Source organism: Coregonus clupeaformis, chromosome 10, assembly GCF_020615455.1.
Source record: "Coregonus clupeaformis isolate EN_2021a chromosome 10, ASM2061545v1, whole genome shotgun sequence".
In the NCBI taxonomy this organism is placed as follows: domain Eukaryota; kingdom Metazoa; phylum Chordata; class Actinopteri; order Salmoniformes; family Salmonidae; genus Coregonus; species Coregonus clupeaformis.
The window spans coordinates 47,994,411-48,022,162 of record NC_059201.1 but is presented as its reverse complement, the minus strand read 5'-3'; the positions used below and the strand labels follow the sequence as shown (position 1 = coordinate 48,022,162).

The 27,752-nt window shown below is 43.7% G+C and overlaps 1 protein-coding gene across 1 annotated transcript; it reads left to right on the top strand.

Moving 5' to 3' along the window:
* Nucleotides 1–239: 239 nt before the first annotated feature.
* On the top strand, nt 240–27,367 carry LOC121575416 (choline/ethanolaminephosphotransferase 1-like). Its single transcript, XM_045223052.1, has 10 exons — nt 240–608; nt 4,380–4,665; nt 15,868–16,042; nt 18,640–18,787; nt 20,472–20,613; nt 23,334–23,418; nt 23,685–23,816; nt 24,696–24,854; nt 25,029–25,154; nt 25,557–27,367. Exons 2-10 carry the CDS (start codon nt 4,472–4,474, stop codon nt 25,671–25,673), a joined length of 1,278 nt encoding a protein of 425 aa, XP_045078987.1. The 5' UTR covers nt 240–608; nt 4,380–4,471; the 3' UTR covers nt 25,674–27,367.
* The last annotated feature ends 385 nt before the right edge of the window (nt 27,368–27,752 follow it).

Sequence of the window (27,752 nt, the reverse complement as noted above, 5' to 3'; positions counted from 1 at the left end):
CTGTAAAAAATAAAATAAAAATAAAATAAACGTTATTTTTACAACTCTGCAAAAATGAGTTTAGACCAGAATGAAGCACTCTCACAACTATGTATTGTTTCTGCAGTGAGGATTCACCCTCTTTAGATAATTATTTTGTAATTTATCTGCAGGTAATCGTTGTTTTGAGCTCAAAAAGCAGTAGTAGCTGTATGTAAATCAGGGAGCCAAATGAACGGCTCTTTCTGGCTTTCACAGATGCGATTCGGTTCCCAACGTTCACCAAAAGATCCGTTCAAAAAGAGCCGTTCGTTCGCGAACGATCCATCACTAGCATCAGCTATCCAGTGGGACGGCCAGTGCTATCCGGAATCCTTCGGACACCCATTTTACATTTGAACTTCATGGGGTAGGGACGTCCCAAGGATCCCGGATAGCACGTACCCCGGTGGGACGTTGGAGTGGTCCCCGACGTGTTGTGGATCCTGCCTGTATTAACGTTCGCTTAGTGCTTTCCCACCATTTCTACGCCGTAAACTGTAAGACTGCAGCTACAACCCTACCAACGAGTCAGTCATTCAACGCGCTGTGAAGTGCCTCGACACCCTGCTGCCCTGTTTACTCGCCAGGTCAGTGGCTCCTTGGCAAACTGCTAGCCCACTGCTAACTAGTTAGCTAGCTGTCATTGTGGTGGGGGAAGGGTGCGTTTTTCGTACAGTAGTGGCAAATCAACGGATGGATTTCTAGAGATCCGCGGAGGAAACATTGACAGTTACATTGTAAATTCATCGAGGGATATCATGTGAAATAGCTTTGTGTCATGTCATTTGCTAGTGTTGTAGTTAGCCATCTAACTAGCCAGTTTTAGCCGGGATGCCACCGTTCAACAGACTGCCTGCCTGTCAATATATATATATATATATATATATATATATATGTGTGCCTGTCATTTAGTGGGACAGCAGAGAAACCACTAGCAGCTTCTAGACAGGTTTAAGAGTTGCAGCATAATTGTATTGCATATGATTGCTCTCAATTCCCATTGATCTTCCCTTTGATTTTCATTGACGTCAGTATCAAACTCAGTTACTTTGCATGACTTTTTGACTGATATAGGTGCTAACCAGTGGCGGCTCCTGAAAAAATTCTCAGGAGGGGCAATTTTTCTGATGATTTAGGTGACCTACACACATTTAAAAAAAGATATGTCCAGCAACAACATGAAGACAGGGGCAGCATATAAGTCAATACCAGAAGCATTTATTGACTGATCTCAAAAGTGTTGGCTTACCAGGGTTGGTGGAGCCCTCAGTTTCATCTTTGCCTCGCAAAGCTAACTCAAACACTCCGCAAAACTTCACACACTGGATTAGCCGGCTGAGGATGTGGCGGTTCTTGCTAATGTCGTAGTAAATATATTTGTTATAGTGAATATGGAATATGATATGTTGAGTAAAATGTTGTGCTAAGATCTATTTAGGTCAGGAGCTGGTTATAAGTTATGTTCCTATCCAATAACAATGGACAAAAGGGTCCTATCTTGTCAGCCTTGTCAGCAGGTGGCCAAGGACAACACCCACGCCATAGGCCTCTCAGTTCTTCCAACTCACGAGTTCTTGCTCTGAGGACACACACACACACAAACACACACACACACATCATCACTGTTAACACACACACACACACACACATCATCACTGTTAAACACACACACACACACACAAAAAATCCCCTCTCTTAGGCTGAACATTTGAAGACAGAGAACCCGACTCAGAGCCAATGCAACAGTGACAGTAGCCTGGAGGGGGCCCTCGCCCAACTCATCAGGACCAATCAGAAGATCAGAACTACTAGATTGAACCTACTTCATTTATTGCATAAAATGTCTGCACACAATGTTTGGGGCTCTCTTCAGAAATAATAATAATAATAATAATATGCCATTTAGCAGACGCTTTTATCCAAAGCGACTTACAGTCATGCGTGCATACATTTTTGTGTATGGGTGGTCCCGGGATCGAACCCACTACCTTGGCGTTACAAGCACCATGCTCTACCAGCTGAGCTACAGAAAGTGGATACTCATGGATGCGCATTGCAATTGTAAAATGTCAACACAATTGGAGACACCACGTCATTTTTGGAGACATGTTATTGACAGTAAACTATTGTAGATGCGACTGCTAACTAAATAAAACATTTTAGCTGGCTAGCTAATCATCTTAGCTAAATGTGGGGCAAACAATTCAGTTATTTACCGTTAATTTGAGGGATTGGGGTGAAAGAAATCGAGTTACATAGTGATACTTTACGATATACTGTATTGACAATATCGCAATATTTTAGCGCTAGTTGGCTGTACCTGCACCAAAACACCATTATTGTTCCTTCATAGCTTGTTCTCAATCTTTTCACATTGGGAGCCAATTTGTTTTCAGCACTTTTATTTCCATGACTGATCAAAACTTCGTTCTCATGGCTTTCTGATCCCTCTGCAACAGACATATGGTGCGCAATAAAATCACAGTATCGAATCGCAATACGTATAGAATCATGAGACTCGCAATGCTGATGCATATATCTTATCGTGAGGTTCCTGGCAATTCCCAGCCCAAGTTCATTTGCCACAACAAATCTCTTCGCTAGCAAACGCAATGTGTCTCCAGCAATGTTTACTTTTTTGACGTTCTATGGCATCTCCACTTTCCAAGCATATATGACCACATGTAATATTTTGGTAAGTGATGCAAATAGTGAACTATGTAGGGCCAGGATGTAAAATATATGTAGCTGCAGCAATTTCTCTTATCTGATATGGTAAGTAATGGGGCTTGATTTATAGCTCCCTAAGAGTTTGCGAACGGGTCCGTGAACGCGATTGCAGATATCTTTACCTCTGAATAAACTGCCTTATATTATACAATTATCCACCTTGTCCAAAAGTCTCTACTTTTTCTCCGTTCTCCAGTAAACTTGTTTTATCAACAATAGTAAGGTTCAATGACACAGAAAGCAGTTCAATGTCGGGGTACAGAGTCGCTCTCTTACCAGGATCGCGGTCCGCTCTGACCAGGGTGAAGGTGGCCGGCTCCACCTCTCTGCCAGCAGCGTTTTCATTATTTAGTCCGTTCGTAGCGGGTATGTACACGATCAACAAGATCAGTCCAAAACCGAAGATCAGTCCAAAGCAGAATGTTTGCAGAATGTTTGTAAACTAAGTCTACAAATTAAAAACATAAAATAACGCCACACTGCAGGTCGCAACATAGACGCTGATAGCCGCCATTGTCTTAGTTACGTTCAACGTTACGTCACGTATGACGAAACGCGTAAGTGCATGCACACAGACACCCATAGAGAATGTATTGAAAGCTTTGAAATGTGAAAAAAATAAATTTTACATGACAGGCTATGAGAGACTTCTGGGCGATTTTCAACCTGACTGAAATCGCCCAAAAAAGCGGCGGGGGCCATTTGAAGCACGACTTTAGCCTGATTTGACATTTAGTGGCTGGCAGATCAGACGTGAACACTGATAACTGCTGTTGCCGTGATATAATTTTTTATAAATTTATAAAAAAAATATATATATTTTTTTTATTTTATTTTTTATAATTGATTAGAAAAAAAATCCCTTCCTTTTCCCGTTTGGCAGTGCGTCGCCCATATCGCCCTATTGAACAAGCCGTCCCTGGTGCTAACGTTGCAAGTGGAAACTAGCCTGTTGGGAATGACCTGGGGTCTGACTGACTGACTGTTTCTGCATCAGATAACGTTACATTTGCTGCTTTGCTTTTATTTTCCTGCATAAGTAAAATCAGGATTATGTCTCTACTGCCATTCATTCCAATTAGACTGGGTTGGATTTCTCTCTGACCAATATGGCTGCCATTTTCACCCCCTTCTGACCATTATGGAACATTGAGGGTTAATGACATAGTCCCTCTGGTAATTTTAATAAGATCTCTATGGGCTAAGATTTGTTTGAGAAGCCTCATGTTTAGTGGAGTGTGACGGCAGGACCTGCCATATCCTGCCCCATCACCTCTTTAAGACTGTGGCTGCACAGTGTTTTATAACCCAGAACTGGGTGAACAGGAACGTACTCGTGCATATGGCAATAGATAACCCGTACTGGTCCTAGGGTTCTTTCTTATTCTCACTTTCATTCTCAACTATTTTTTGGAGCTATCCCACCACATCCTTCCTTCCTCTCGCTCACTTTCACTCAAGTGAGAACTTGTGTGAAATGAAACGAGTTCAGTTCAGTAAAACAGTTAAAGAAGCCGCTGGCAAGAGAGAATTACTAGAGCAAACTGAACTCCCAAGTCCTATTTCAGCACCTAGCCTACATGTAAGCCAACCTCACATTACCTGTTCTCTCCTCTTCCACCCCTCAGTGTGCGGCCCCATTGTGGATCCCCAGCTCCAGCGAGCGGCGGGGGGAGGCAGAGCCAGAGGCTGAGGCAGAAGGCACAGCGCTAGCAGGGCCATGAACATCACCGGGTACCAGCAGCAGCAGGGTGATTTTCAGACACGCCGAGGCACACTCAGGGAGAGGGATCCTAGGCAGGGTGTGGGCATGGAGACAGCCTGCTGCCTGGCCCCTGGAGCCCTGCGCAGACTGATTGAGCTGCCCGCTCCCCCGCTCGACCGCCATCAGCTGAAGAGATTGGAGGAGCACAGGTACTGTCATAGGAAAATCTAAGATCAATCAAATCCATATTTAGCTTTGATCTGATGATCATATGGTATGTGTTTTATACTTAGCGTCATTACATCAAACATTTTTAGATTAAAAAGCTCCTGTTTGTGAATTCTTAAACCTGGTTGATGGATTCTTGTTCCTGCTGTCTGGTTCAGAGGGGTATTCCAGAAAGCCGGATTAGTGAGTTAGCAAGATCTGTCAAAACAGAATTTTAGCAAACTCAGAATTTCTGGTTCCAGAAAGAGAACTTGATGTATAGTCTGATCAGAAACTATAGCAACGAATGCTCTGAAGAAAACCTGCTAACTACTAGGTAAGCTTGATATTAGCCTGTTCAAGTGAATAAAGACAGGGCTTCTCCGGCAATCAGATTCTTGTCCGTCAATATGGCCTGACCCTTTGCGGAAAATCCAATCGACATCGAAGCCTGCATTGTTTGCCGTGCATTACAAAGGGAACAAATTATTGGACCTCGAATAGATCCTTTAGATCATTCAGAATATTTTATTTTGGAATGTTATTGTTTTTCCGCACAATCAATCATACACTGAGTGTACAAAACATTAGGAACATCTTCCTAATATTGAGTTGCACCCCCTTTTGCCCTCAAAACAGCCTCAATTCGTTGGGGCATGAACTCTACAAGGTGTCAAGTGTTCCACAGGGATGCTGGCCCATATTGACTCCAATGCTTCCCACAGTTGTGTCAAGTTGGCTGGCTGTCCTTTGGGTGGTGGACCATTCTTGATACACACAGGAAACTGTTGAGCGTGAAAACCCAGCAGCATTGCAGTTCTTTACTCAAACCGGTGCGCCTGGCACCTACTACCATACCCCGTTCAAAGGCACTTAAATATTTTGTCTTGCTCATTCACCCTCTGAATGGCACACATACACAATCCATGTCTCAAGGCTTAAAAATTATTCTTTAACCTGTCTCCTCCCCTTCATCTACACTGATTGAAGTGGATTTAACAAGTGACATCAATAAGGGATCATAGCTTTCACCTGGATACCCCTGGTCAGTCTGTCATGGAAAGAGCAGGTGTTCTTAATGTTTTGTACACTCAGTGTATATCTGGCGAACTTACTCAACCCGTAGCAATGTAACCCAACACGGTTTCGCTTTGACTGTTATACAAACTCTGTATTGCGTAGTGAATTTTTGCCACTGTAAGTTTCCTGTACAATGTGGGGGATGCTGAACGATTTGGCAAGGCAACTGTGTGTAGAGCTGTAAGAAGATTCTGCCTCGCATTGAATAAATAGTTTATGTCTTTGCTGCATTCCCTGGCCATCAAGCTGTCCATATAATCAAGGAGGACTTTTACAGAATTGCAGGTCCAGTAGGCTGTGGTCAGTTGACTGCCACTGATGCTTTGCTAAATTAAAAGGCAACATAATAAAGTAGAAAATCGCCTAATTCATCCCACATATTTTCCAAACGTGATTGATGCTATAGATGGGACACATATCCCCCATTCAAAGACCCTCTGGACCAAATGAAGGAGACTACATAAATATAAAATCTTATTACAGAATAAACAAACGGGTAGCTATTGAATACTGTAGCCTACACTTTCACCAAAACAAATCATTTTCAGAAACAGGATTCAATTCAATGATCTTCCTTACTTATTTTTTCAGATGATCTGTGACTCCCATTGGGTTACAACTAAACATAGAACACATTGTTGCCTGTGTTGACATGACAAGCACTCTGTAGTCAATAAATTATAATTCATCCAATATAGGCTATGGAATGGGCCTACCATTGCAATTGTGACATAGGCTACTACAACTTACATATTAGGCTATAGCCTTGACATGTAATATCACCCGTTTTGCAATAAAAGTGCAACTGGATCCTGGACTTCCTGACGGGCCGCCCCCAGGTGGTAAGGGTAGGTAACAACACATCTGCCACGCTGATCCTCAACACAGGGGCCCCACAGGGGTGCGTGCTCAGTCCCCTCCTGTACCCATGACTGCATGGCCAGGCACGACTCCAACACCATCATTAAGTTTGCAGACGACACAACAGTGGTAGGCCTGATCACCGACAACGATGAGACAGCCTATAGGGAGGAGGTCAGAGACCTGGCCGTGTGGTGCCAGGATAACAACCTCTCCCTCAACGTGACCAAGACAAAGAAGATAATTGTTGACTACAGGAAAAAAAAGAAAAGAAGATTGAGTACGCCCCCATTCTCATCGACGGGGCTGTAGTGGAACAGGTTGAGAGCTTAAAGTTCTTTGGTGTCCACATCACCAACAAACTATCATGGTCCAAACACACCAAGACAGTCGTGAAGAGGGCACGACAAAGCCTATTACCCCTCAGGAGACTGAAAAGATTTGGCATGGGTCCTCAGATCCTCAAAGTTATACAGCTGCACCATCGAGAGCATCCTGACTGGTTGCATCACCGCCTGGTATGGCAACTGCTCGGCCTCCGACTGCAAGGCACTACAGTGGGTGTTAATTATTTATGCATAGTGTAACGGTTTTGACTTGAGGTTATTTATAGGGGTGCCAGGTAGGTTGTGCCTACCAGAGAAAGCATGGGTTTCTCCTTTTAGTTTGGGAGGGAATGAGTCCCATCTGGTCCGTCAAGTCACACCAATACAAAGGACTTATGTAAAAGTCAAGATGGAAATATACTTTTTCATAAACCCCTTAAAACCTTGGAAAGACCTTCAAACAAGTGTATTCTTTTGCGTGGTTGTATTAACAACATAAATGATCACACACACCCACACACAACAATATAACAAATCAATGCACTTATGTTCATTTAGAAATGTCCTGTACCTCGGGCATAAAAAGAGTCCAGCCCGGTAAATAAGTTCAGTGACTCAAGTGACCTTAGTCCATAACGTTTGTCCGTAGCATAAGCCCAGTATATTCATACACTCAAAATAACACTTATTTTGTAACACAACTATAAAGCGTATCAAAGACTACCCACAGAATAATACGTCCTCACAACTACATAAATCACAGTATACATCACCCCAAACAAATGAAATACCGTGTACAAAAAGTTGTAGTCAGTCGGGTCAGTCAGACAATCCGCCAACAGCTCTCCAGCGGAGAAAAGGCCCGAAAACCAACGGAGAGTTGCTAGTCCACAGACGGCACAGAGTGGATCCAATCCTGGGTAAACTCGCTTTAAGGCTACAAAACACACTGTAAGGCAACAAAACAAACGTAATGGCGAAGCTTTATGAACTGAAGGTAGTACACATCCTCATTCATGTCTCAATCACAACTTCCCCCTTTTGCGCAGCTGATGCTGGCTATTTAATGGGGAATCAAAGGGGAAGCGCCCTATTAGAAGGAGAAGCACTGAGACGGTTCAGAAATATTCAGGGCCGTCACACCCTCCCCTGGAAAAAGCCGACCATTGCCCGGAAGGCAGATCTTGGTCGGGGAAACCGAGAAAGGTCTCCTCATCACTTTCCTCTTCAAAGATCTCCAGGACCTTGCGGCTCTCAATCTCCTCCAATTCCTCAGCCGAGGGTAACAGGCCTTAAGGCGTGAGACATGGACAACGCGCATATCTTCACCTGTGTCCTCTTTCACCACTCCGGTAGTTCAAAGGGCCCATCTGCTCCACAATCCTATATGGTCCTTGCCATTTAGGAGCGAGCTTGGCGAGAAGAATTGTTCAGCTTTCGAGTAAGGATGAGAGCGAAGCCACACCCGATCACGAAGCTGGAACTGCATGTCTCGTCTGTTCTTATCATAATTTCTCTTCTGCTTGAGTCGAGCCTGGATCATGTTCCTTGAGACAAGAGCTCTCAAGTCGTGGAGATGGACTACCTGGTCATAGCAAGCAGCGTCTGGAGTAAGCTGCTGGGGCTGTAGCACCATATCCAAGGGTCCTCGGAGGAGACGACTTAGGTTCAGCTCTGCAGGTGTGACTCCAGTGGACTCTTGCACAGCAGAATTCAGGGCAAATCGAAACTCGTGAAGGTGCTTGTCCCAGTGTTTGTGCTGGGTTCCTACATAGGAAGCAACCATTGTCTTCAAGGTTCGATTTACTCTCTCAGTGAGGTTGGTCTGTGGGTGATAGGCTGTGGTCAACTTCTGTCTCAGGTTCCATCTTTGGCAGGTCTCTCCAAAGAGATCAGAGACAAATTGGGAACCTCGATCAGACAGGATGTAATCAGGCACTCCCCAGCGAGTCAGGATCTCTTTCGTAAGGATGTTAGAGACGGTCCTCGCTGTGGCCTGGCGCAGGGCAAAGAGCTCAACCCACTTGGAATAGTAATCAACAAAAACAAGCATGTACACATTCTGATTGGAGCTTCTAGGAAATGGACCCATCAAATCCACTCCTAACATTTCCCAAGGTCGGGTAACCACAGTTTGCTGCAACTTGCCAGCAGGTTTTCTACCTTCTGGTTTGTACATTTGACAAACCTGACAGTTTCGGATATGTGACTTCACATCCATGCTCAGATGTGGCCAGTACAGTAATGCTTGCAAGCGTTTGTAGGTTTTGAACCTGCCCAAATGACCAGCTAATGGGTCTTCATGGAAATGTTGAAGCAGTTGAAGGCGTAGAGTTTCAGGTATGTACATTTGGTAGAGTGTTCTGTGAGGTAGTTGTACAACTCGGTAGACTTTGTCTTCAATGATGGTCAGCTTTGTGGTAGGGTTGACCATCTTTTCTCCATCTTCCAGGATAGTCTGGTACAAAGCCTGTACTTCTGGATCATCCTGTTGGCCTTTCCAAATGACCTCATCAGAGATGGGAAAGTCAGTTTTGGGTGAGTCTCGACTGCTAGACAGGACAGTAGCACATGTAAGATGAGGGCCACCATTACCACAAGCAGGAGCTCTGGATAAGGCATCTGGAACAGTGTTGTATTTTCCTTTCCTGTATTCTACTGCAAAGGTGAACTCTTGCAACCGTAGAGCCCATCTGATGAGCCTGGTGCTTGGTTTGTTGGTCTTGAACACCCACACAAGGGAGGAATGGTCAGTGACCACAGTGAAGTGTCTTCCCTCCAGGTAGTACCTCCACTTTTCCAAAGCCCAGACAACTGCAAGGCACTCTTGCTCGGTTGTGGAGTAGTTCCGTTCTGCTCCATTCAATGTCCGACTGGCGAACGCTAGCACTTCTTCAGTACCAAGTCCAGTCTGTTGGACTAGGACAGCACCAAGTCCAACATCACTTGCATCAGTGTAAACAACAAAAGGGGAAATCAAAGTTGGGATGACCCAAAATGGGAGGTGTGACGAGGTGTCGTTTCAGGGTTTCAAAGGAGTTCTGGCACTCTGCCGTCCATCGAATTTCGCTCCTTTTCGCTTCAACCCGTTGAGGGGTTCTGCCACCTGGGAGAAGTTCCACACAAACCGATGGTACCATCCAGCCATCCCAAGGAACCGTTGAAGGGCCTTGAGTGTGGTTGGCACAGGGAAGTCTTGTACAGCCTTGGTCTTTTCAGGATCCACATGAATACCATCACAAGACACAATATGGCCAAGGAACTTCAGGGAGGTTTGGCAGAAGTTGCTCTTCTTCATGTTCACTGTCAGACCAGCTTCTCTTAGCTTGTCCAACACTGCTTGAAGGTCTTGAAAGTGTTGCTCTCTGTTCTGGGAGTAGATAATTATATCGTCCAGGTAGACGAAACATATCTTCCCTTTGAGCTCACCTAACGCAATCTCCATGAGTCTTTGGAAAGTGGCAGGTGCATTCTTTAATCCAAAAGGCATCACCTTAAAGGAAAACAAGCCCTCAGCACAGACAAAAGCAGTCTTGTCCTTGCTTTCCTGGTCCATCTCAACCTGCCAATAGCCACTATTGAGGTCAAGGGTAGTGAACACAACAGCGCCAGACAATGACTCCAGGATCTCGTGGATGGTGGGAAGAGGATAGGCATCAGTCTGGGAAACATTGTTGGTCTTCCTATAGTCCACACAAAATCTAAGACCACCGGTCTTTTTTGGAATAAGGGACAACAGGAGCAGCCCAGGGGAGAGGAGGAACGTTCTATTATATCTTGTGTCAACATATCATTAATGAGTCCCTTTTGGATGATTAGCTTCGCTGGGGACAAACGATATGGCTTTTGCTTGATCGGCATTTCCTGGGTAAGGAATATTTTGTGCTTCAGGAGTCCGGTGCGTCCTAGCTTTGAAGTACACACATCAGCATTATTCTGCAGCTGTTCCAACAGCCTTAACTCCTCTGGCTGTTCCAGCTGAGCTCTTCTTACAGCCTGTAAAAGGAGATCATCAGAAGGATTACCCAGGGTTAGTGGTACCGAGCAACGGCAGAGAAGACTGCCACATTTGGACCCCAATCATGTAACTTTGTAACTTCTGATTGGAAGAAATGCTTCTTGCTCGGATTGTTTGGAAACCAGTAGCAATTGTGTGCGATATCAATCTGGACACCACTGAAGTACATGAAATCAATTCCCAACACGACAGGAAAAGCAAGGTTCTTGGTTTGTGGGATAACCGAAGGAATCATATAGGAGCGGTTACACAGGCGGAACTCCACCTCACTCCATCCAAGTGGTCGTTTAGCCTCACCGTCAGCCAGATACAGTGGACCTTCTGTCCACGGCTTCAAGTTGTATTTTGGACCTTGAACCTCCTTCCACAGTTTCTCATTGAGCAGTGTGTAGGATGACCCGGTGTCCAGGATGGCTCTTCCTGTCCATGGTCCTATGGACAGGGGTAACACTCAGCTGGTGTGGTATTAACTGAAAGGAAGGGGATGTCGGCGGGGGCGTAGGCAGTGACTCTTGAGGTTTCAGCTCTGGTCAAAGCACCCAGAGTAGGATGGTCGTTCCTGCGAAGTGTGTTAGGTGTGTTGGCCTGTTGTGATTTGTGGTTTCTGGAAGGGTTTACTTGATACGGTCTTGGACATGTAGCTGAAGAATGTCCCTTTTGGCTACATCTCCAACAGAACATGGGAGGGGTCTTGGCTGGAGACTCTGGCTGTGGTTGATGATCTGGCTTGGGTAACTGTTTGGGTGTCTGTTTCTTTCTCTGTTCATATTGCTGTTGGCATTCTCTGTCCTTCTCGAACTGCTGTCCCAGGCGAACCAGTCCATCGACAGTGGTGACTCTTTCTCTGAGTTGACTGGCTAGTAGTGGGTTGATGTTCTTCAAGATCAACTTAATGACCTCTTCCTCCTCAATGCCAGGTTTCCACCTTCTGCACAGGGAGTGGTAACCGTATGCAAAGTCACGGATATTCTCATTCTCCCTTTGCACTCGGTTCCTGACTCTGTCTGCCAGCTCATCTGTGTAGTCCTCAGACAGAAATGCAGAGGAAAACTTGGCCTCAAAGTCAGCCCAGGAGGTAGTGGTGAGACGTGCCACATCCCACCAGTCTCGAGCTGTCCCATGCAACACATTCCTCAATGTGGCAAGGAGTTCTTCGTCAGCCAGGGGATTGAGGGCAAGAAAGTCATGACATCTTTCCAGATACATTAGCGGATCAGGACTGTCATCCTTTTTTCCCAAAGGTGGGAAATTGCAATTTAATGGGCATCGCTCCCACATGACGTCTACTCAAATCACCATGAACAAAAGAGCTAGGAGGGATTGAGGAAGTAGAGGGTGAGGGAGTTATGGGACCATGAAAATGAACACCAGGATGCATGGTGGATTGCATCCTGCAAGGGTGGCTGCAGCATGGCCTTGTCTTGGCTGTTCTGAGGTGCCCGCTTGGCCCTCAGTGGTCTGAACAGAAGTGGACACAAGAGAAGCTCTGTGCAAGGAGTTGTGCCTAATGGAGGCCATGTCAACAGACACATCATCCAACATTTTAACACAATTAGAGAGCGCCGTCTGCAAGTGGTCTACAGTGTTAACCAGGGGAGAAAATACAGAATTGACGTCCTTGAGGACCTCAGTGTGATGATGTTGCAGGCGCCACTGGAGAGTGGCAGTGAGTTGGCTTTGTTGGTAGTCAAACTGCCTGTCCATGGCACCAGTAATTTCCTGTCTTCCACTCTCACTGAGCTCTGTCAGAGTGTGGGTTAGAGTACTCAGTGAGTTTCTGAATTCCATGGCACTCTGTTGTTGCTCTACACTCAGACATTTGAATTTATGATGGATTAGAGTTTGGAGATGTTGTTGAGTCTTACGAATATCAAGGATATCACCTTGAAGTTGTAAGACTACAACCTCTGGAGATAAACCAGACAATGGAGGACGGTTGGGGCGTCAGAGGGAGGGCTAGCTCAGTACTTTCACACAGATCCATGTCAATAAGTGAGTTACTAGTTAGACCTGTGGCCTGTGGTCCAGACCGAGCATTTAGCTTCCCAGGGCTCTGGCCCAAATCAACTCCATTATTTCCATTCACATTATGATTTGTATTGTTGGCTCGGTAGTCAGAATGGCCCTGTGTATTCCCATTGACAGGTAGGATATGGATGAGCACATTTTCTTGTAGTGAATCCATTATTTTAATTCCACTCAAAAGATTTGCTTTGGTTAGTTCTCAATGTTCAAGTCCTATCTGGGGTGCCATTTTTTATGTAACGGTTTTGACTTGAGGTTATTTATAGGGGTGCCAGGTAGGTTGTGCCTACCAGAGAAAGCATGGGTTTCTCCTTTTAGTTTGGGAGGGAATGAGTCCCATCTGGTCCGTCAAGTCACACCAATACAAAGGACTTATGTAAAAGTCAAGATGGAAATATACTTTTCATAAACCCCTTAAAACCTTGGAAAGACCTTCAAGCAAGTGTATTCTTTTGCGTGGTTGTATTAACAACATAAATGATCACACACACCCACACACAACAATATAACAAATCAATGCACTTATGTTCATTTAGAAATGTCCTGTACCTCGGGCATAAAAAAGAGTCCAGCCCGGTAAATAAGTTCAGTGACTCAAGTGACCTTAGTCCATAGCGTTTGTCCGTAGCATAAGCCCAGTATATTCATACACTCAAAATAACACTTATTTTGTAACACAACTATAAAGCGTATCAAAGACTACCCACAGAATAATACGTCCTCACAACTACATAAATCACAGTATACATCACCCCAAACAAATGAAATACCGTGTACAAAAAGTTGTAGTCAGTCGGTCAGTCAGACAATCCGCCAACAGCTCTCCAGCGGAGAAAAGGCCACGAAAACCAACGGAGAGTTGTAGTCCACAGACGCACAGAGTGGATCCAATCCTGGGTAAACTCGCTTTAAGGCTACAAAACACACTGTAAGGCAACAAAACAAACGTAATGGCGAAGCTTTATGAACTGAAGGTAGTACACATCCTCATTCATGTCTCAATCACAACTTCCCCCTTTTGCGCAGCTGATGCTGGCTATTTAATGGGGAATCAAAGGGGAAGCGCCCTATTAGAAGGAGAAGCACTGAGACGGTTCAGAAATATTCAGGGCCGTCACACACCCCCTCCCCTGGAAAAAGCCGACCATTGCCCGGGAAGGCAGATCTTGGTCGGGGAAACCGAGAAAGGTCTCCTCATCACTTTCCTCTTCAAAGATCTCCAGGACCTTGCGTAAATATAAAATCTTATTACAGAATAAACAAACGGGTAGCTATTGAATACTGTAGCCTACACTTTCACCAAAACAAATCATTTTCAGAAACAGGATTCAATTCAATGATCTTCCTTACTTATTTTTTCAGATGATCTGTGACTCCCATTGGGTTACAACTAAACATAGAACACATTGTTGCCTGTGTTGACATGACAAGCACTCTGTAGTCAATAAATTATAATTCATCCAATATAGGCTATGGAATGGGCCTACCATTGCAATTGTGACATAGGCTACTACAACTTACATATTAGGCTATAGCCTTGACATGTAATATCACCCGTTTTGCAATAAAAGTGCAACTGGATCCTGGACTTCCTGACGGGCCGCCCCCAGGTGGTAAGGGTAGGTAACAACACATCTGCCACGCTGATCCTCAACACAGGGGCCCCACAGGGGGTGCGTGCTCAGTCCCCTCCTGTACCCATGACTGCATGGCCAGGCACCACTCCAACACCATCATTAAGTTTGCAGACGACACAACAGTGGTAGGCCTGATCACCGACAACGATGAGACAGCCTATAGGGGAGGAGGTCAGAGACCTGGCCGTGTGGTGCCAGGATAACAACCTCTCCCTCAACGTGACCAAGACAAAGAAGATAATTGTTGACTACAGGAAAAAAAAGAAAAAGAAGATTGAGTACGCCCCCATTCTCATCGACGGGGCTGTAGTGGAACAGGTTGAGAGCTTAAAGTTCTTTGGTGTCCACATCACCAACAAACTATCATGGTCCAAACACACCAAGACAGTCGTGAAGAGGGCACGACAAAGCCTATTACCCCTCAGGAGACTGAAAAGATTTGGCATGGGTCCTCAGATCCTCAAAGTTATACAGCTGCACCATCGAGAGCATCCTGACTGGTTGCATCACCGCCTGGTATGGCAACTGCTCGGCCTCCGACTGCAAGGCACTACAGTGGGTGTTAATTATTTATGCATAGTCACTTTAACTCTACCCACATGTACATATTACCTCAACTACCTCAACTAGCCGGTGCCCCCGCACATTGACTCTGCACCGGTACCCCCCTGTATATAACCTCCCTACTGTTATTTTATTTTACTTCTGCTCTTTTTTTCTCAACACTTTTTTTTGTTTTATTTTACGTTTTTATAAAAAAATAAATCCATTGTTGGCTAAGGGCTGTAAGTAAGCATTTAACGGTAATGTCTACACCTGTTGTATTCGGCGCATGTGGCAAATACAATTAGATTTGATCAAGTGAAAGTCTGCCACTTTCTGCCAGGCTCACTCTGGCCTTTGCGGCGGTGGGTGTATAACTTTTTAGGGTAAATATGTGAACATATTCGTTGTATGTTGTTACAGTTGTTTCTTGTTCTAGACTTGTGAAATATTGGTCTCGGTCTTTTGACTCCATATGTATCGTTTTTTCTGTCCTCGACATAATGACCTTTTTGAATGTTACGTGCATGCGCCAGTTGTCAGATCAACCAATCTGCGCTTCGCTTTGCCTAATAACTTAAACGAGAAGCAGCCATTCTGAAACCAATAAATCCTGGACTCCCTTATCTGGTTAAGAGAAGCCGAATATGTTCAGGGAATCCTGAATTTGTTGAACCATCTTTCCGTAATACTCCCCTGGTTCCCCCTCTACAGGTACAGCAGTGCAGGTCGCTCCCTGCTGGAGCCTCTGATGCACCGTTACTGGGAGTGGCTGGTGGGCCGTGTGCCCGCCTGGATCGCCCCCAACCTCATCACCATCGTGGGCCTGGCCACCAACGTATTCACCACCCTGGTGCTAGTCTACTACTGCCCCACCGCCACTGAACAGGTAACAATGGCAACAATACGTACAGTAGTACGTACACACTATTCAGGCAGTGTGTACGTACTAGTGTACTGCCCCACAGCCACTGAACAGGTTGGTTATACACTGCCTGGCTTAGTGCCATGGACAGGTACAGTTGGAGGGTTGAAGTAAAGTGCTACCGTATGGTATTTACCTGTCCAGGCAGACCTTTGTACTAAAGCTACAAACAAACATTCAACCCCCCCCCCCCCCCATGACTGTGTTTTCTATTCGCAATGGTTTTTATGTTCTGTTTATCTGGTTCTGTTTGATTGTTTACACTCTGTGCTGTTGAGGAGAGTTTTGTATAGCTCAGGTTCTGGATGAACACTTAGTGCCCATAGCTCTCAGGTTACAGCTAGTCTGCACCTGATTCCCCAGTCCCCGTCCCACACACCACACCAGCGCCACAGCACTGCAGAGATGAGTGCATGCTAAGGACAGGGAATAGAGAGGACGCAGCAAAACATGCAAACTGTTAAGCTTAGTGGTTTCCCTCTAGAACTGGAAGCCTAGAATAACTTTATCTTCCCACAAGGGAATTGAATTGGTGATATCAGACTTCAAAGTACATGAAATTAGATTACATTCAAACTAATACTTTGTATACAAGAGGCATATCAAACAGCCCAATGCAATATAATGTATTTTGTTTGTCTATAGACCACCATGTGCTTTGTCCACAACACTAGTGTATGAGCCAAGTGTGTGAGGCTCACAAAACCAAGGACTTAAAGTCTCTACTTATTTTTCATAGAAAGGCCAGTCTAACCATGGAAGAAAACATATCTATAATGTTTATAAGAATTCAAGCTTTCCCAGCTAGCAGCTGACTGCATATTTGACCATTGAAATGAATCCACAATTAACTTCCAAAAGTAGACCGAGCGTTATCTGCAAGGCAAAACATGTCCTCATCTTAGGGGTCTCTTTAATGCAGGTGTTATTCTATCCTGGTCCTTGAAGCCCATAGGTTGTGCAGGTTTCTGTTCCAGCCCAGCAGTAACAAACCTGATTCAATTAATCAAGGGCTTGATAATTAGTCGATTAGTTGAATCCGGTGCTGGGATGGAGCAAAATCCTGCACCCCCTGTGGGTCTCCAGGAGGCAGGATTGAAGAGCACTGCTTCACTGTCACCTGACTTCCCCTGTGCTGCTAAACCAGACTACGGTCTTAACAGTCAGCCGCTCAAAGGTGGGTTAGAGTAGTCAGTCAGGGTTGTAATTAGGAGGATCTGCAGGATTTGACGATGGGCGTAACTTGTTTTCCCTTTCTATAAATAGTGCGCTGTCTCTAGTTCTCTACCTCCTCCTCCTCTGTTTCTTTTGTAGGACAAAGGTTGAGAAATCGCTCTGCGCGCATGTATTCTCACGATGTGGAGAAACTGATTTAGAGCAAAGAGAATATCATCTGCTGGGCTGGAGTCGCTAGACTATAGGGACTTCAGTTGAGTTTAATACAGAGAGAACAGGCTTGGTAGGGTACTAGTTCTAGAGGGAGAGGCTCGGTGACTATGTACAGACATCATCATTATATTGCCTTTATTATGTCCATGCTCATTGTTGTAAGAATGATTCAACACCTGACATAACAGGTCATAGTTATGTTAACAGGATGAAGGTGTGGTTAGTTAAAGTGCTAAAACATCAGTGGCAGCACTGTTTCACAGTCCAGAGAAAATTGTATTTACTTAACATGCTGTACTAGTCAGTGGCCTGTTTTCTGATTGCCCAGGTCAGGATAGTTAAGGAAACAGTGCAGCTGATACAGGGTGTCTTGTTCTCTGTGCTGAGTTTCTCACCATGTGGTGTTTGAACAGAAAGGACACTTGCTCTAGGGGCTCTTAGTTTCACAGCCCTGTCATCTTGTTAGATTTCTCACACCATTTTAATTCCTAATCATATGTTTGCTGAGAACACAGAGGCAGTCGGTAGATCTTTCCACCCTGCTCTACTTTTCAACATCCCCATGCCCCACGAAAAGCACAGACTCTTTCCTTTCACATATTCCACTTTTTGGTCAGAGTGAGAATGAATAAAAAAACGTAATTTATCGGGCTTTGAGCCAGATTGTGCCGCTTTGCGATAACAGTGTTATTTATATGAATGCCAAATTGGCAAGCCTGTAAGTTGTAGGCCAGGCCGTGTCATATTCCAGTTGGTTTTAGTCAGTGTATAAACTGCTGTCAGCTCATCATAGACCCAGTGAGTACAGAACAGGAAATGAAGGCAGGCAACATTGATGATGGTGTGAAACTCTCTCCATGCTGATTGGCTAATGAAGGACAAAGCCCTGCCGTGTTCCAAAGGTATTTAAAGGGAAACCAACTAAATATAAACCTCTTTTACTCAAGTTCACAAACATCTCTCCTTTGTGTAGCGGTAGCCTACATCTGCCAGAAGATCATGTCTTATGTCAGATGATGCTCTATTGATGATAATACCCACTGGTTCTCAAAGAACACAACTTCTAAATGCCTTGTGAGATTACCCTACCATAACCAAAAAAAAAATATTTCTCCATTGGGAGAAAGGAAGTCATTTTTGTAAGTATTCACCAAGTCTTCCTTTTTCTTCAGGCACCTCTGTGGGCATACCTGCTGTGTGCTGTGGGCCTGTTTGTGTACCAGTCATTGGACGCCATTGACGGGAAGCAGGCCAGACGAACCAATAGTAGCTCTCCACTGGGCGAACTGTTTGACCACGGCTGTGACTCCCTCTCCACAGGTACAGCTGCTCCTCTGTGTGTCTACAGCGAGGGGGGAAAAGTATTTGATCCCCTGCTGATTTTGTACGTTTGCCCACTGACAAAGAAATGATCAGTCTATAATTTTAATGGTAGGTTTATTTGAACAGTGAGAGACAGAATAACAACAAAAAAATCCAGAAAAACGCATGTCAAAAATGTTAGAAATTGATTTGCATTTTAATGAGGGCAATAAGTATTTGACCCCCTCTCAATCAGAAAGATTTCTGGCTCCCAGGTGTCTTTTATACTGGTAACAAGCTGAGATTAGGAGCACACTCGTAAAGGGAGTGCTCCTAATCTCAGTTTGTTACCTGTATAAAAGACACCTGTCCACAGAAGCAATCAATCAATCAGATTCCAAACTCTTCCACCATGGCCAAGACCAAAGAGCTCTCCAAGGATGTCAGGGACAAGATTGTAGTTGGCTGGAATGGGCTACAAGACCATCGCCAAGCAGCTTGGTGAGAAGGTGACAACAGTTGGTGCGATGATTCGCAAATGGAAGAAACACAAAAGACCTGTCAATCTCCCTCGGCCTGGGGCTCCATGCAAGGTCTTACCTCGTGGAGTTGCAATGATCATGAGAACGGTGAGGAATCAGCCCAGAACTACATGGAAGGATCTTGTCAATGATCTCAAGGCAGCTGGGACCATAGTCACCAAGAAAACAATTGGTAACGCACTACACCATGAAGGACTGAAATCCTCCAGCGCCCGCAAGGTCCCCCTGCTCAAGAGAGCACATATACAGGCCCGTCTGAAGTTTGCCAATGAACATCTGAATGATTCAGAGGAGAACTGGGTGAAAGTGTTGTGGTCAGATGAGACCAAAATCGAGCTCTTTGGCATCAACTCAACTCGCCGTTTTTGGAGGAGGAGGAATGCTGCCTATGACCCCAAGAACACCATCCCCACCGTCAAACATGGAGGTGGAAACATTATGCTTTGGGGGTGTTTTTCTGCTAAGGGGACAGGACAACTTCACCGCATCAAAGGGACGATGGACGGGGCCATGTACCGTCAAATCTTGGGTGAGAACCTCCTTCCCTCGGCCAGGGCATTGAAAATGGGTCATGGATGTGTATTTCAGCATGACAATGACCCAAAACATACGGCCAAGGCAACAAAGGAGTGGCTCAAGAAGAAGCACATTAAGGTCCTGGAGTGGCCTAGCCAGTCTCCAGACCTTAATCCCATAGAAAATCTGTGGAGGGAGCTGAAGGTTCGAGTTGCCAAACGTCAGCCTCAACTTTAATGACTTGGAGAAGATCTGCAAAGAGGAGTGGGACAAAATCCCTCCTGAGATGTGTGCAAACCTGGTGGCCAACTACAAGAAACGTCTGACCTCTGTGATTGCCAACAAGGGTTTTGCCACCAAGTACTAAGTCATGTTTTGCAGAGGGGTCAAATACTTATTTCCCTCATTAAAATGCAAATCAATTTATAACATTTTTGACATGCGTTTTTCTGGATTTTTGTTGTTGTAATTCTGTCTCTTACTGTTCAGATAAACCTAACATTAAAATTATAGACTGATCATGTCTGTGTCAGTGGGCAAACGTACAAAATCAGCAGGGGATCAAATACTGTTTTCCCTCACTGTAAGTGTTTGCCCTATTAGGATTTCATTGAATCTGTGTTCCTTTTTCCTCTCGCTCTCAGTGTTTGTGGTCCTGGGCACCAGTATAGCAGTGCAGCTGGGCACCAATCCTGACTGGATGTTCTTCTGCTGTTTCGCTGGCATGTTCATGTTCTACTGTGCCCACTGGCAGACCTACGTCTCTGGCACCCTGCGCTTTGGCATGTGAGTGTGTCTGCACTCAGATGAGAGGGAGTTGGCAACAGTGGGAGTTGGGAGAAAAGCGGGTTTAATAGTAATAATAGATTTATACTGAACAAAAATATAAATGCAACATGCAACAATTTCAAAGATTTTACTGAGTTACAGTTCATATAAGGAAATCAGTCAATTTAAATAAATTATGAATTTCACATGACTAGGAATAGGTCACAGGTACCTTTTTTTAAAAGGTAGGAGCGTGGATCAGAAAACCAGTCAGTGTCTGGTGTGACCACCATTTGCCTCATGCAGCGCAACACATCACCTTCGCATAGAGTTGATCAGGCTGCTGATTGTGGCCTGTGGAATGTTGTCCGACTCCTCTTCAATGGCTGTGTGAAGTTGCTGGATATTGGCGGGAACTGGAACACGCTGTCGTACACTTCGATCCAGAGCATCCCAAACATGCTCAATGGGTGACATGTCTGGTGAGTATGCAGGCCATGGAAGAACTGGGACATTTTCAGCTTCCAGGAACTGTGTACAGATCCTTGTGACATGGGGCCGTGCATTATCATGCTGAAACATGAGGTGATGGCAGCGGATGAATGGCACGGCAATGGGCCTCAGGATCTCGTCACGTATCTCTGTGCATTCAAATTGCCATCGATAAAATGCAATTGTGTTCGTTGTCTGTATGCCTGCCCATACCATAACCCCACCGCTACCATGGGGAACTGTTCACAACGTTGACATCAGCAAACCGCTTGCCCACATGACTCCAAACATGTGGTCTGCAGTTGTGAGGCCGGTTGGACTTTTATTGTCCCCAGCACAAGGTGCGCCTGTGTAATGACCATGATGTTTAATCAGCTTCTTGATATGCCACACCTGTCAGGTGGATGGATTACCTCGGCAAAGGAGAAATGCTCACTAACAGGGATGTAAACAGATTTGTGCACCAAATTTGAGAGAGAGATTTTTGTGCGTATGGAACATTTCTGGGATCTTTTATTTCAGCTCATGAAACATGGGACCAACACTTTACATGTTGCATTTTATATTTTTGTTCAGTATAGTTAGTCTGGGTAGCTATTTGGTCAAATATTTAACTATCTGCATTGACCCTTTTTGCATTAACTTTTTTGACTCGTCACGTACACTGCTGCTCCTGTTTACTATCTGTCACTTTATTCCTGGTTATATGTACAGTACCAGTCAAAAGTTTCTACTCATTGTCCTGTTGAAAAACAAATGATAGTCCCACTAAGCGCAAACCAAAGTGCTGTGGTAGCCATGCTGGTTAAGTGTGCCTTGAAATCTAAATAAATCACTGACAGTGTCACCAGCAAAGCACCATCACACCTCCTCCTCCATGCTTCACGGTGGGAACCACACATGCGGAGATCATCCGTTCACCAACTCTGCGTCTCACAAAGACATGGTGGTTGGAACCAAAAATCTCAAATTTGGACAAACAACAGATTTCCACCGGTCTAATATCCATTGCTCATATTTCTTGGCCTAAGCAAGTCTCTTCTTCTTATTGGTGTCCTTTAGTAGTGGTTTCTTTGCAGCAATTCGACCATGAAGGCCTGATTCACGCAGTCTCCTCTGAACAGTTGATGTTGAGATGTGTCTGTTACTTGAACTCTGTGAAGCATTTCTTTGGGCTGCAATTTCTGAGGCTGGTAACTCTAATGAACTTATCCTCTGCAGCAGAGGTAACTCTGGGTCTTCCATTCCTGTGACAGTCCTCATGAGAGCCAGTTTCATCATAGCGCTTGATGGTTTTTGCGACTGCACTTGAAGATACTTTCAAAGTTCTTGACATTTTTCGTATTGACTGATCTTCATGTCTTAAACTAATGATTGACTGTCATTTGTCTTTGCTTATTTGAGCTTTTCTTGCCATAATATGGACTTGGTCTTTTACCAAATAGGGCTATCTTCTATATACCCCCCTACCTTGTCACAACACAACTGATTGGCTCAAACGCATTAAGAAGGAAAGAAATTCCACAAATTAACTTTTAACAAGGCACACCTGTTAATTGAAATGCATTCCAGGTGACTACCTCATGGAGCTGGTTGAGAGAATGCCAAGCGTGTGCAAAGCTGTCATCAAGGGAAAGGGTGGCTACTTTGAAGAATCTGAAATATAAAATATATTTTGATTTGTTGAACACTTTTTTGGTTACTACATGATTCCATATGTGTTATTTCATAGTTTTGATGTCTTCACTATTATTCTACAATGTAGCAAATAGTAAAAATAAAGAAAAACCCTTGAATGAGTAGGTGTGTCCAAACTTTTGACTGGTACTGTACATATGTACCTCAATTACCTTGTACCCCTGCACAACGACTCGGTACTGGTACCTTGTATATAGCCAAGTTATCGTTACTCATTGTCTATCTATTATTACTTTTTTATTATTACGTGTTTTACTTTTCTATTATTTCTCTATTTTCTTTCTCTCTGCATTGTTGGGAAGGGCCCGTAAGTAAGCATTTCACTGTTAGCCCACACCTGTTGTTTACAAAGCATGTGACGAGGAGTAATCCATGCTACTGAAGGAATATTGAAAGATACATGTTTGCCATTAGTGCATCGTGATTGGTTGGGAGAGCTGTGGTCAGTTGGGTGAAGATGGTCCATAGGGCAGCTGTGTGGCGCTGTGCTTATGGACAGAGTTGATGACTGTTCTGACTAACCTCTGCTCTCTGCCTGCTCCTCTCAGCATTGATGTGACTGAGGTGCAAATCTTCATTATAATCATGTATTTGCTGGCCGCTGTGGGAGGATCCGCTTTCTGGCAGTCACTGGTAATTCTGATTGGCTCAAATTTCCACTGATTGTCTGTTGGTAATATAATGGTAGAGTTGCCTGCATCGGAATGTTCAAATTCTGTGTACAGTGTGATTCCTTACCATAGTAAATGCAATTTCACTTTGAGTAATGGAACAGTTTTATTAACAAGTACCCATCTTACTAACAATGTTCAGAGCTGTTTAATGTACTAAACACTCAAATGGTGGTGACTGGTTGTTGTTTTATAATACATTATATCTTTGTTCTCTCACCTCCACAGATCCCAGTCATAAACATCCAGATGAAAATAGTTCCAGCCATCTGCACTTTCTTAGGTGCCATCTTTTCCTGTACTAATTACTTCCGGGTTATATTTACCGGAGGTAAGGGCAAAAATGGATCCACAATAGCAGTAAGTCAACACTCGCGCTCAATTCCAAATCGACATGTAGCCTAGTCCCTGACCTTCATGTAGATAGGTATGTAAACATAATGGTAGTGACTCCTCCTTGCCCTGATAGACTCAGATCTTTTAAATCTATCCAGTCCTTTAAGATCTACAGAAATGCCTAGGGGGAAGGGGGAATCTGACATCAGTCCTTCTCCCAAATTCCTTCACCAACCGTGACACAAGGTAGTTTACAATCACTATGTAGGCTTTGCCATGTACCTTCTAGATGGTGAAGCTGACTTGATGCCTAGGTGCTTGTGTACTTGTTTCATCCATTTTACTGAGCTATCTATTAGCTTCAGAGGAAATGAAGGATGTGTATTAAGACTGTTGGACCTGATCCCAGTTCAGTTCAGTTGGCGAAGCGATATCAGTGTTTGTCAATTGGAAGTATTTACTTTACATGTTTTCCTTCGGGAGATACTGTATATTATGACACCTAGTTATACACAAATGATAAGAGGCCATCTGCGTTCTTTTAAGGTCCTTACTACTGAATAGTGTCTGTTCCAGGTGCGTAGGAGTCAAAATAAGAATACTGGAAGAGATTGAGACCCGCACTGTCGAAAAAATGAATACATCCAAATGTAAATGTAAAACTGAGGCTTGAATGCAAAATAAAGATGTTTATTTAAACATCATGCTGCCCAAAAATCATGCATAAGTGAAAGGTGAAAACAAAACAGAAATGTTTCCGCCTCAGGTGATGATGGATTATTCACACCAGCATTCATTACTGTGTGTTTTCTTTTACCCTAACTGCACTCACATGTCATTAACATACTGTATCATTGTGGCCTATTAATGTAATTGATTATACAGTCTCTCTCTCTTCTCCAGGGAACCAGTGTCCTGTCTCCTGTGTTACATATAGGCTCAGTAATAATCCTGGCCATGATGATCTATAAGAAGTCAGCTAACCAGCTCTTTGAGAAGCACCCCTGTGTTTATATCCTGGCCTTTGGCTTCGTGTCGGCCAAGATCACCAACAAATTAGTTGTAAGTGTGGTGTGCTGCTAATTGGTGTAATGCAATACCTGTGCATCCTGTGCACTGTAGATATTGATGTAAATGTGCTTGATGTAAGAACGTGAATGATATAAATGAACGTCATCCATGTAAATGTGCTTGCTGATTGGAGCATGACTGTAGCCTGTGTCTTGTTTGTTTCAGGTAGCACATATGACAAAGAGTGAGATGCATCTCCATGATATAGCATTCCTGGGGCCAGGCCTGCTGTTCCTGGACCAGTATTTCAACAGTTTTATTGATGAATACCTGGTGCTGTGGATTGCGCTGGTGAGTACACACACACACATTTCCATGGCTTAGAGGTCTATAGTATCTGAGCAAGTCCAGGGTGAAGTTATGCAACAACAATGTATGAGGGCATGCAATCTGCAGCATGTGTTCACATGACAACATGTATCTTTGAAATGAACCATCAGTCTATTCATATGCAACACTGATTTATATTTCATCCTGAAACTCTGAAAGGTATAAAGACTTACTGTGCGTTTTTCAGAGGCATGTTTTCAGTCTAATGCCACGTTTATTTGTAACTAATCGCCAAACCCTTTCATACGTTTATCTTTGGCATCCTCTAGCCATCTACACATAAGGTCCATTGTGTACAGTGGTGTTGATCAAGTTCTTGTTTCCGGACTCTTCTTTTTCTCCTCTTCTGCTTTCCGTCTGCAGATCCTGTCTTTCGTTGACTTGGTGCGTTACTGTTTCAGTGTTTGCAACCAGATTGCCTCCCATCTTCACATCTTTGTCTTCAGAATCAAGCCACTGACCCCGTCCACCCTTCAGTGAGGACAAGGACGCCATTACTGTCTCTCTCTCTCTTTCTTTCTCTCTCTCTTCATGTTAGTTAGTAATTTGTTGAGGCAGGGTTGGGGTGGATGTGGGTGGAGCTATTACCAGTAGATGTGCACGCCAAGTGAATGTGGGGATAAATTAAATATAATGAGATATTCATATTATTATTAAGTTATTTTCCATCGTTGCTTTGTGCAATATGTGTTGATTTCATCTTGTTACAGTAATCAGATTCCTGGACAAAAAGAATGCTTTGTCTCTTTTTCTGAAATGAATGGTCACATTGGACATGAATGCTCTTTTCTGTGCCAGAGAGGGCAAATAAGTGCAAGAAGACTGTAAGGGGCTTGAATAGGTACTACCTTATTCATTTAATAATGATCATTATTATTTTCTTATTGAACTTTAAAACAAATATTTAATGTGTTGTGATTGTTGGTTGTTCTCTACAAAGAAATGTACAGGAATCGAAAGAGATCTACACAGGATGTCAGTCTGCTTTCAGTTTTGTTTCGTAAGAGTGTTGTCTTTATTAAATGTATATATAATTTTGCAATATTTGCATAACCTCACTTTTCGGTTTCACAAATATCTAACTATTAGGGTGTTGATATTTGTAGTGTCTCAAGCCTTGCTTCCCTGAAATGGCTCAAGCATACATTGTCTCCAATGCCACCAACATTACACAGCACTTATGGCACCACATGCAGGATTGCTAGCAGTTGTCAAGCATACTATTCTGTATATCCAGTTTAATATTGCTTTTAAATAGTTTAATGTATAACATATTATTTACATTTTTAGCAGCAAAGAGTTTCTTGCTTTTGAATTGTGCCTGTTTATTATTGTATTGTCCTGTTGCACCTCTGCTCTCAGATACTGTAGTGTTGCATTTGTCTGAAAATGCTTGACGAAAACTAAATGCCAAGTGTTATTGAAGAAAAGTAAGAATGTGATTTTGTCCCAAAAAAGTAGTGTCATTCTCATTGGAAGCTAAAGATGTTGTCTGTTGTCCAAAGCTTGCTCATATCTAGAATCTAACAACATGTTTTAATTTTACTTAAAATTATTTTGTAATTTATTTTTAAATTACCTTGTAACACATCTACGAACAACTTTATTTGTGTAGAGCATTCTGCCCTGTGCCAGGTCCACATACAGCAATTGATAGTGTTTTGGGATAATTGGGGAGCTTCAATGTGACAGAAAAATGATATTCTGACTGTGCCGTAATCTTATTTGTCTGTACAACGTTTTTGCCTCTATACCTGCAGTCTGCTTATAATTCACCGTCAGAATCAATAGAAACTGTCATTTCAATGAAAAACAGACTTTATTTCTGTGTGTAATTTTATTGGCCCGTTGCTGAGCTCATTCGACATTGTGTACTAGTAATTTACAGATGGGTAAAAGGTTGCCTTAAACACAATTTTAGTTTTTTCTTCTTTTGTAAGATAAAGGTCAAGCCTCTTAAACAATTTAGGGGCATGTTGTCTCTGTGTGTGTTTACTGGCAGAGGCTTGTGATTTCTTCCTTGTTACTGTTGTTTTCTTTTGGCCAGACTGTCAAGCTCAGGTATATTACAGTGTGCAGAACAGGATGTTCATAGGCTACGAGAAAATAACTTCCAAGATCTCTCCCTCACCTACCAATGCAAATAAAATGTAATTCACACATGTAAGATGCTACCGGTTGTCTGTGTTATTTGTGATAAAGGTTTCTAGACTGAGTGTACAAAACATTGGGAATACCTGCGCTCTTTCCATGACAGACTCAGTGCTTGACTTGGTCAGGAGCTCACCAGAGCTGAGTACAGGCACCTCAAATGTTCTACTGCTTGAGCTCCTGTTCCTCTTATAATATATTAGCTCAAATGTATTCTGGAGCTCCTGCACATAAATATAAACAGTACAGGCAACCAAAATGAGTACCGGCACCTATTTCAGTCCAAGTCACACACCGCATAGACTGACCAGGTGAAAGCCAAATCCACTTCAATCAGTGTAGATGAAGGTGAGCAGACAGGTTAAAGAAGGATTTTTAAGCCTTGAGACATGGATTGTGTATGTGTGC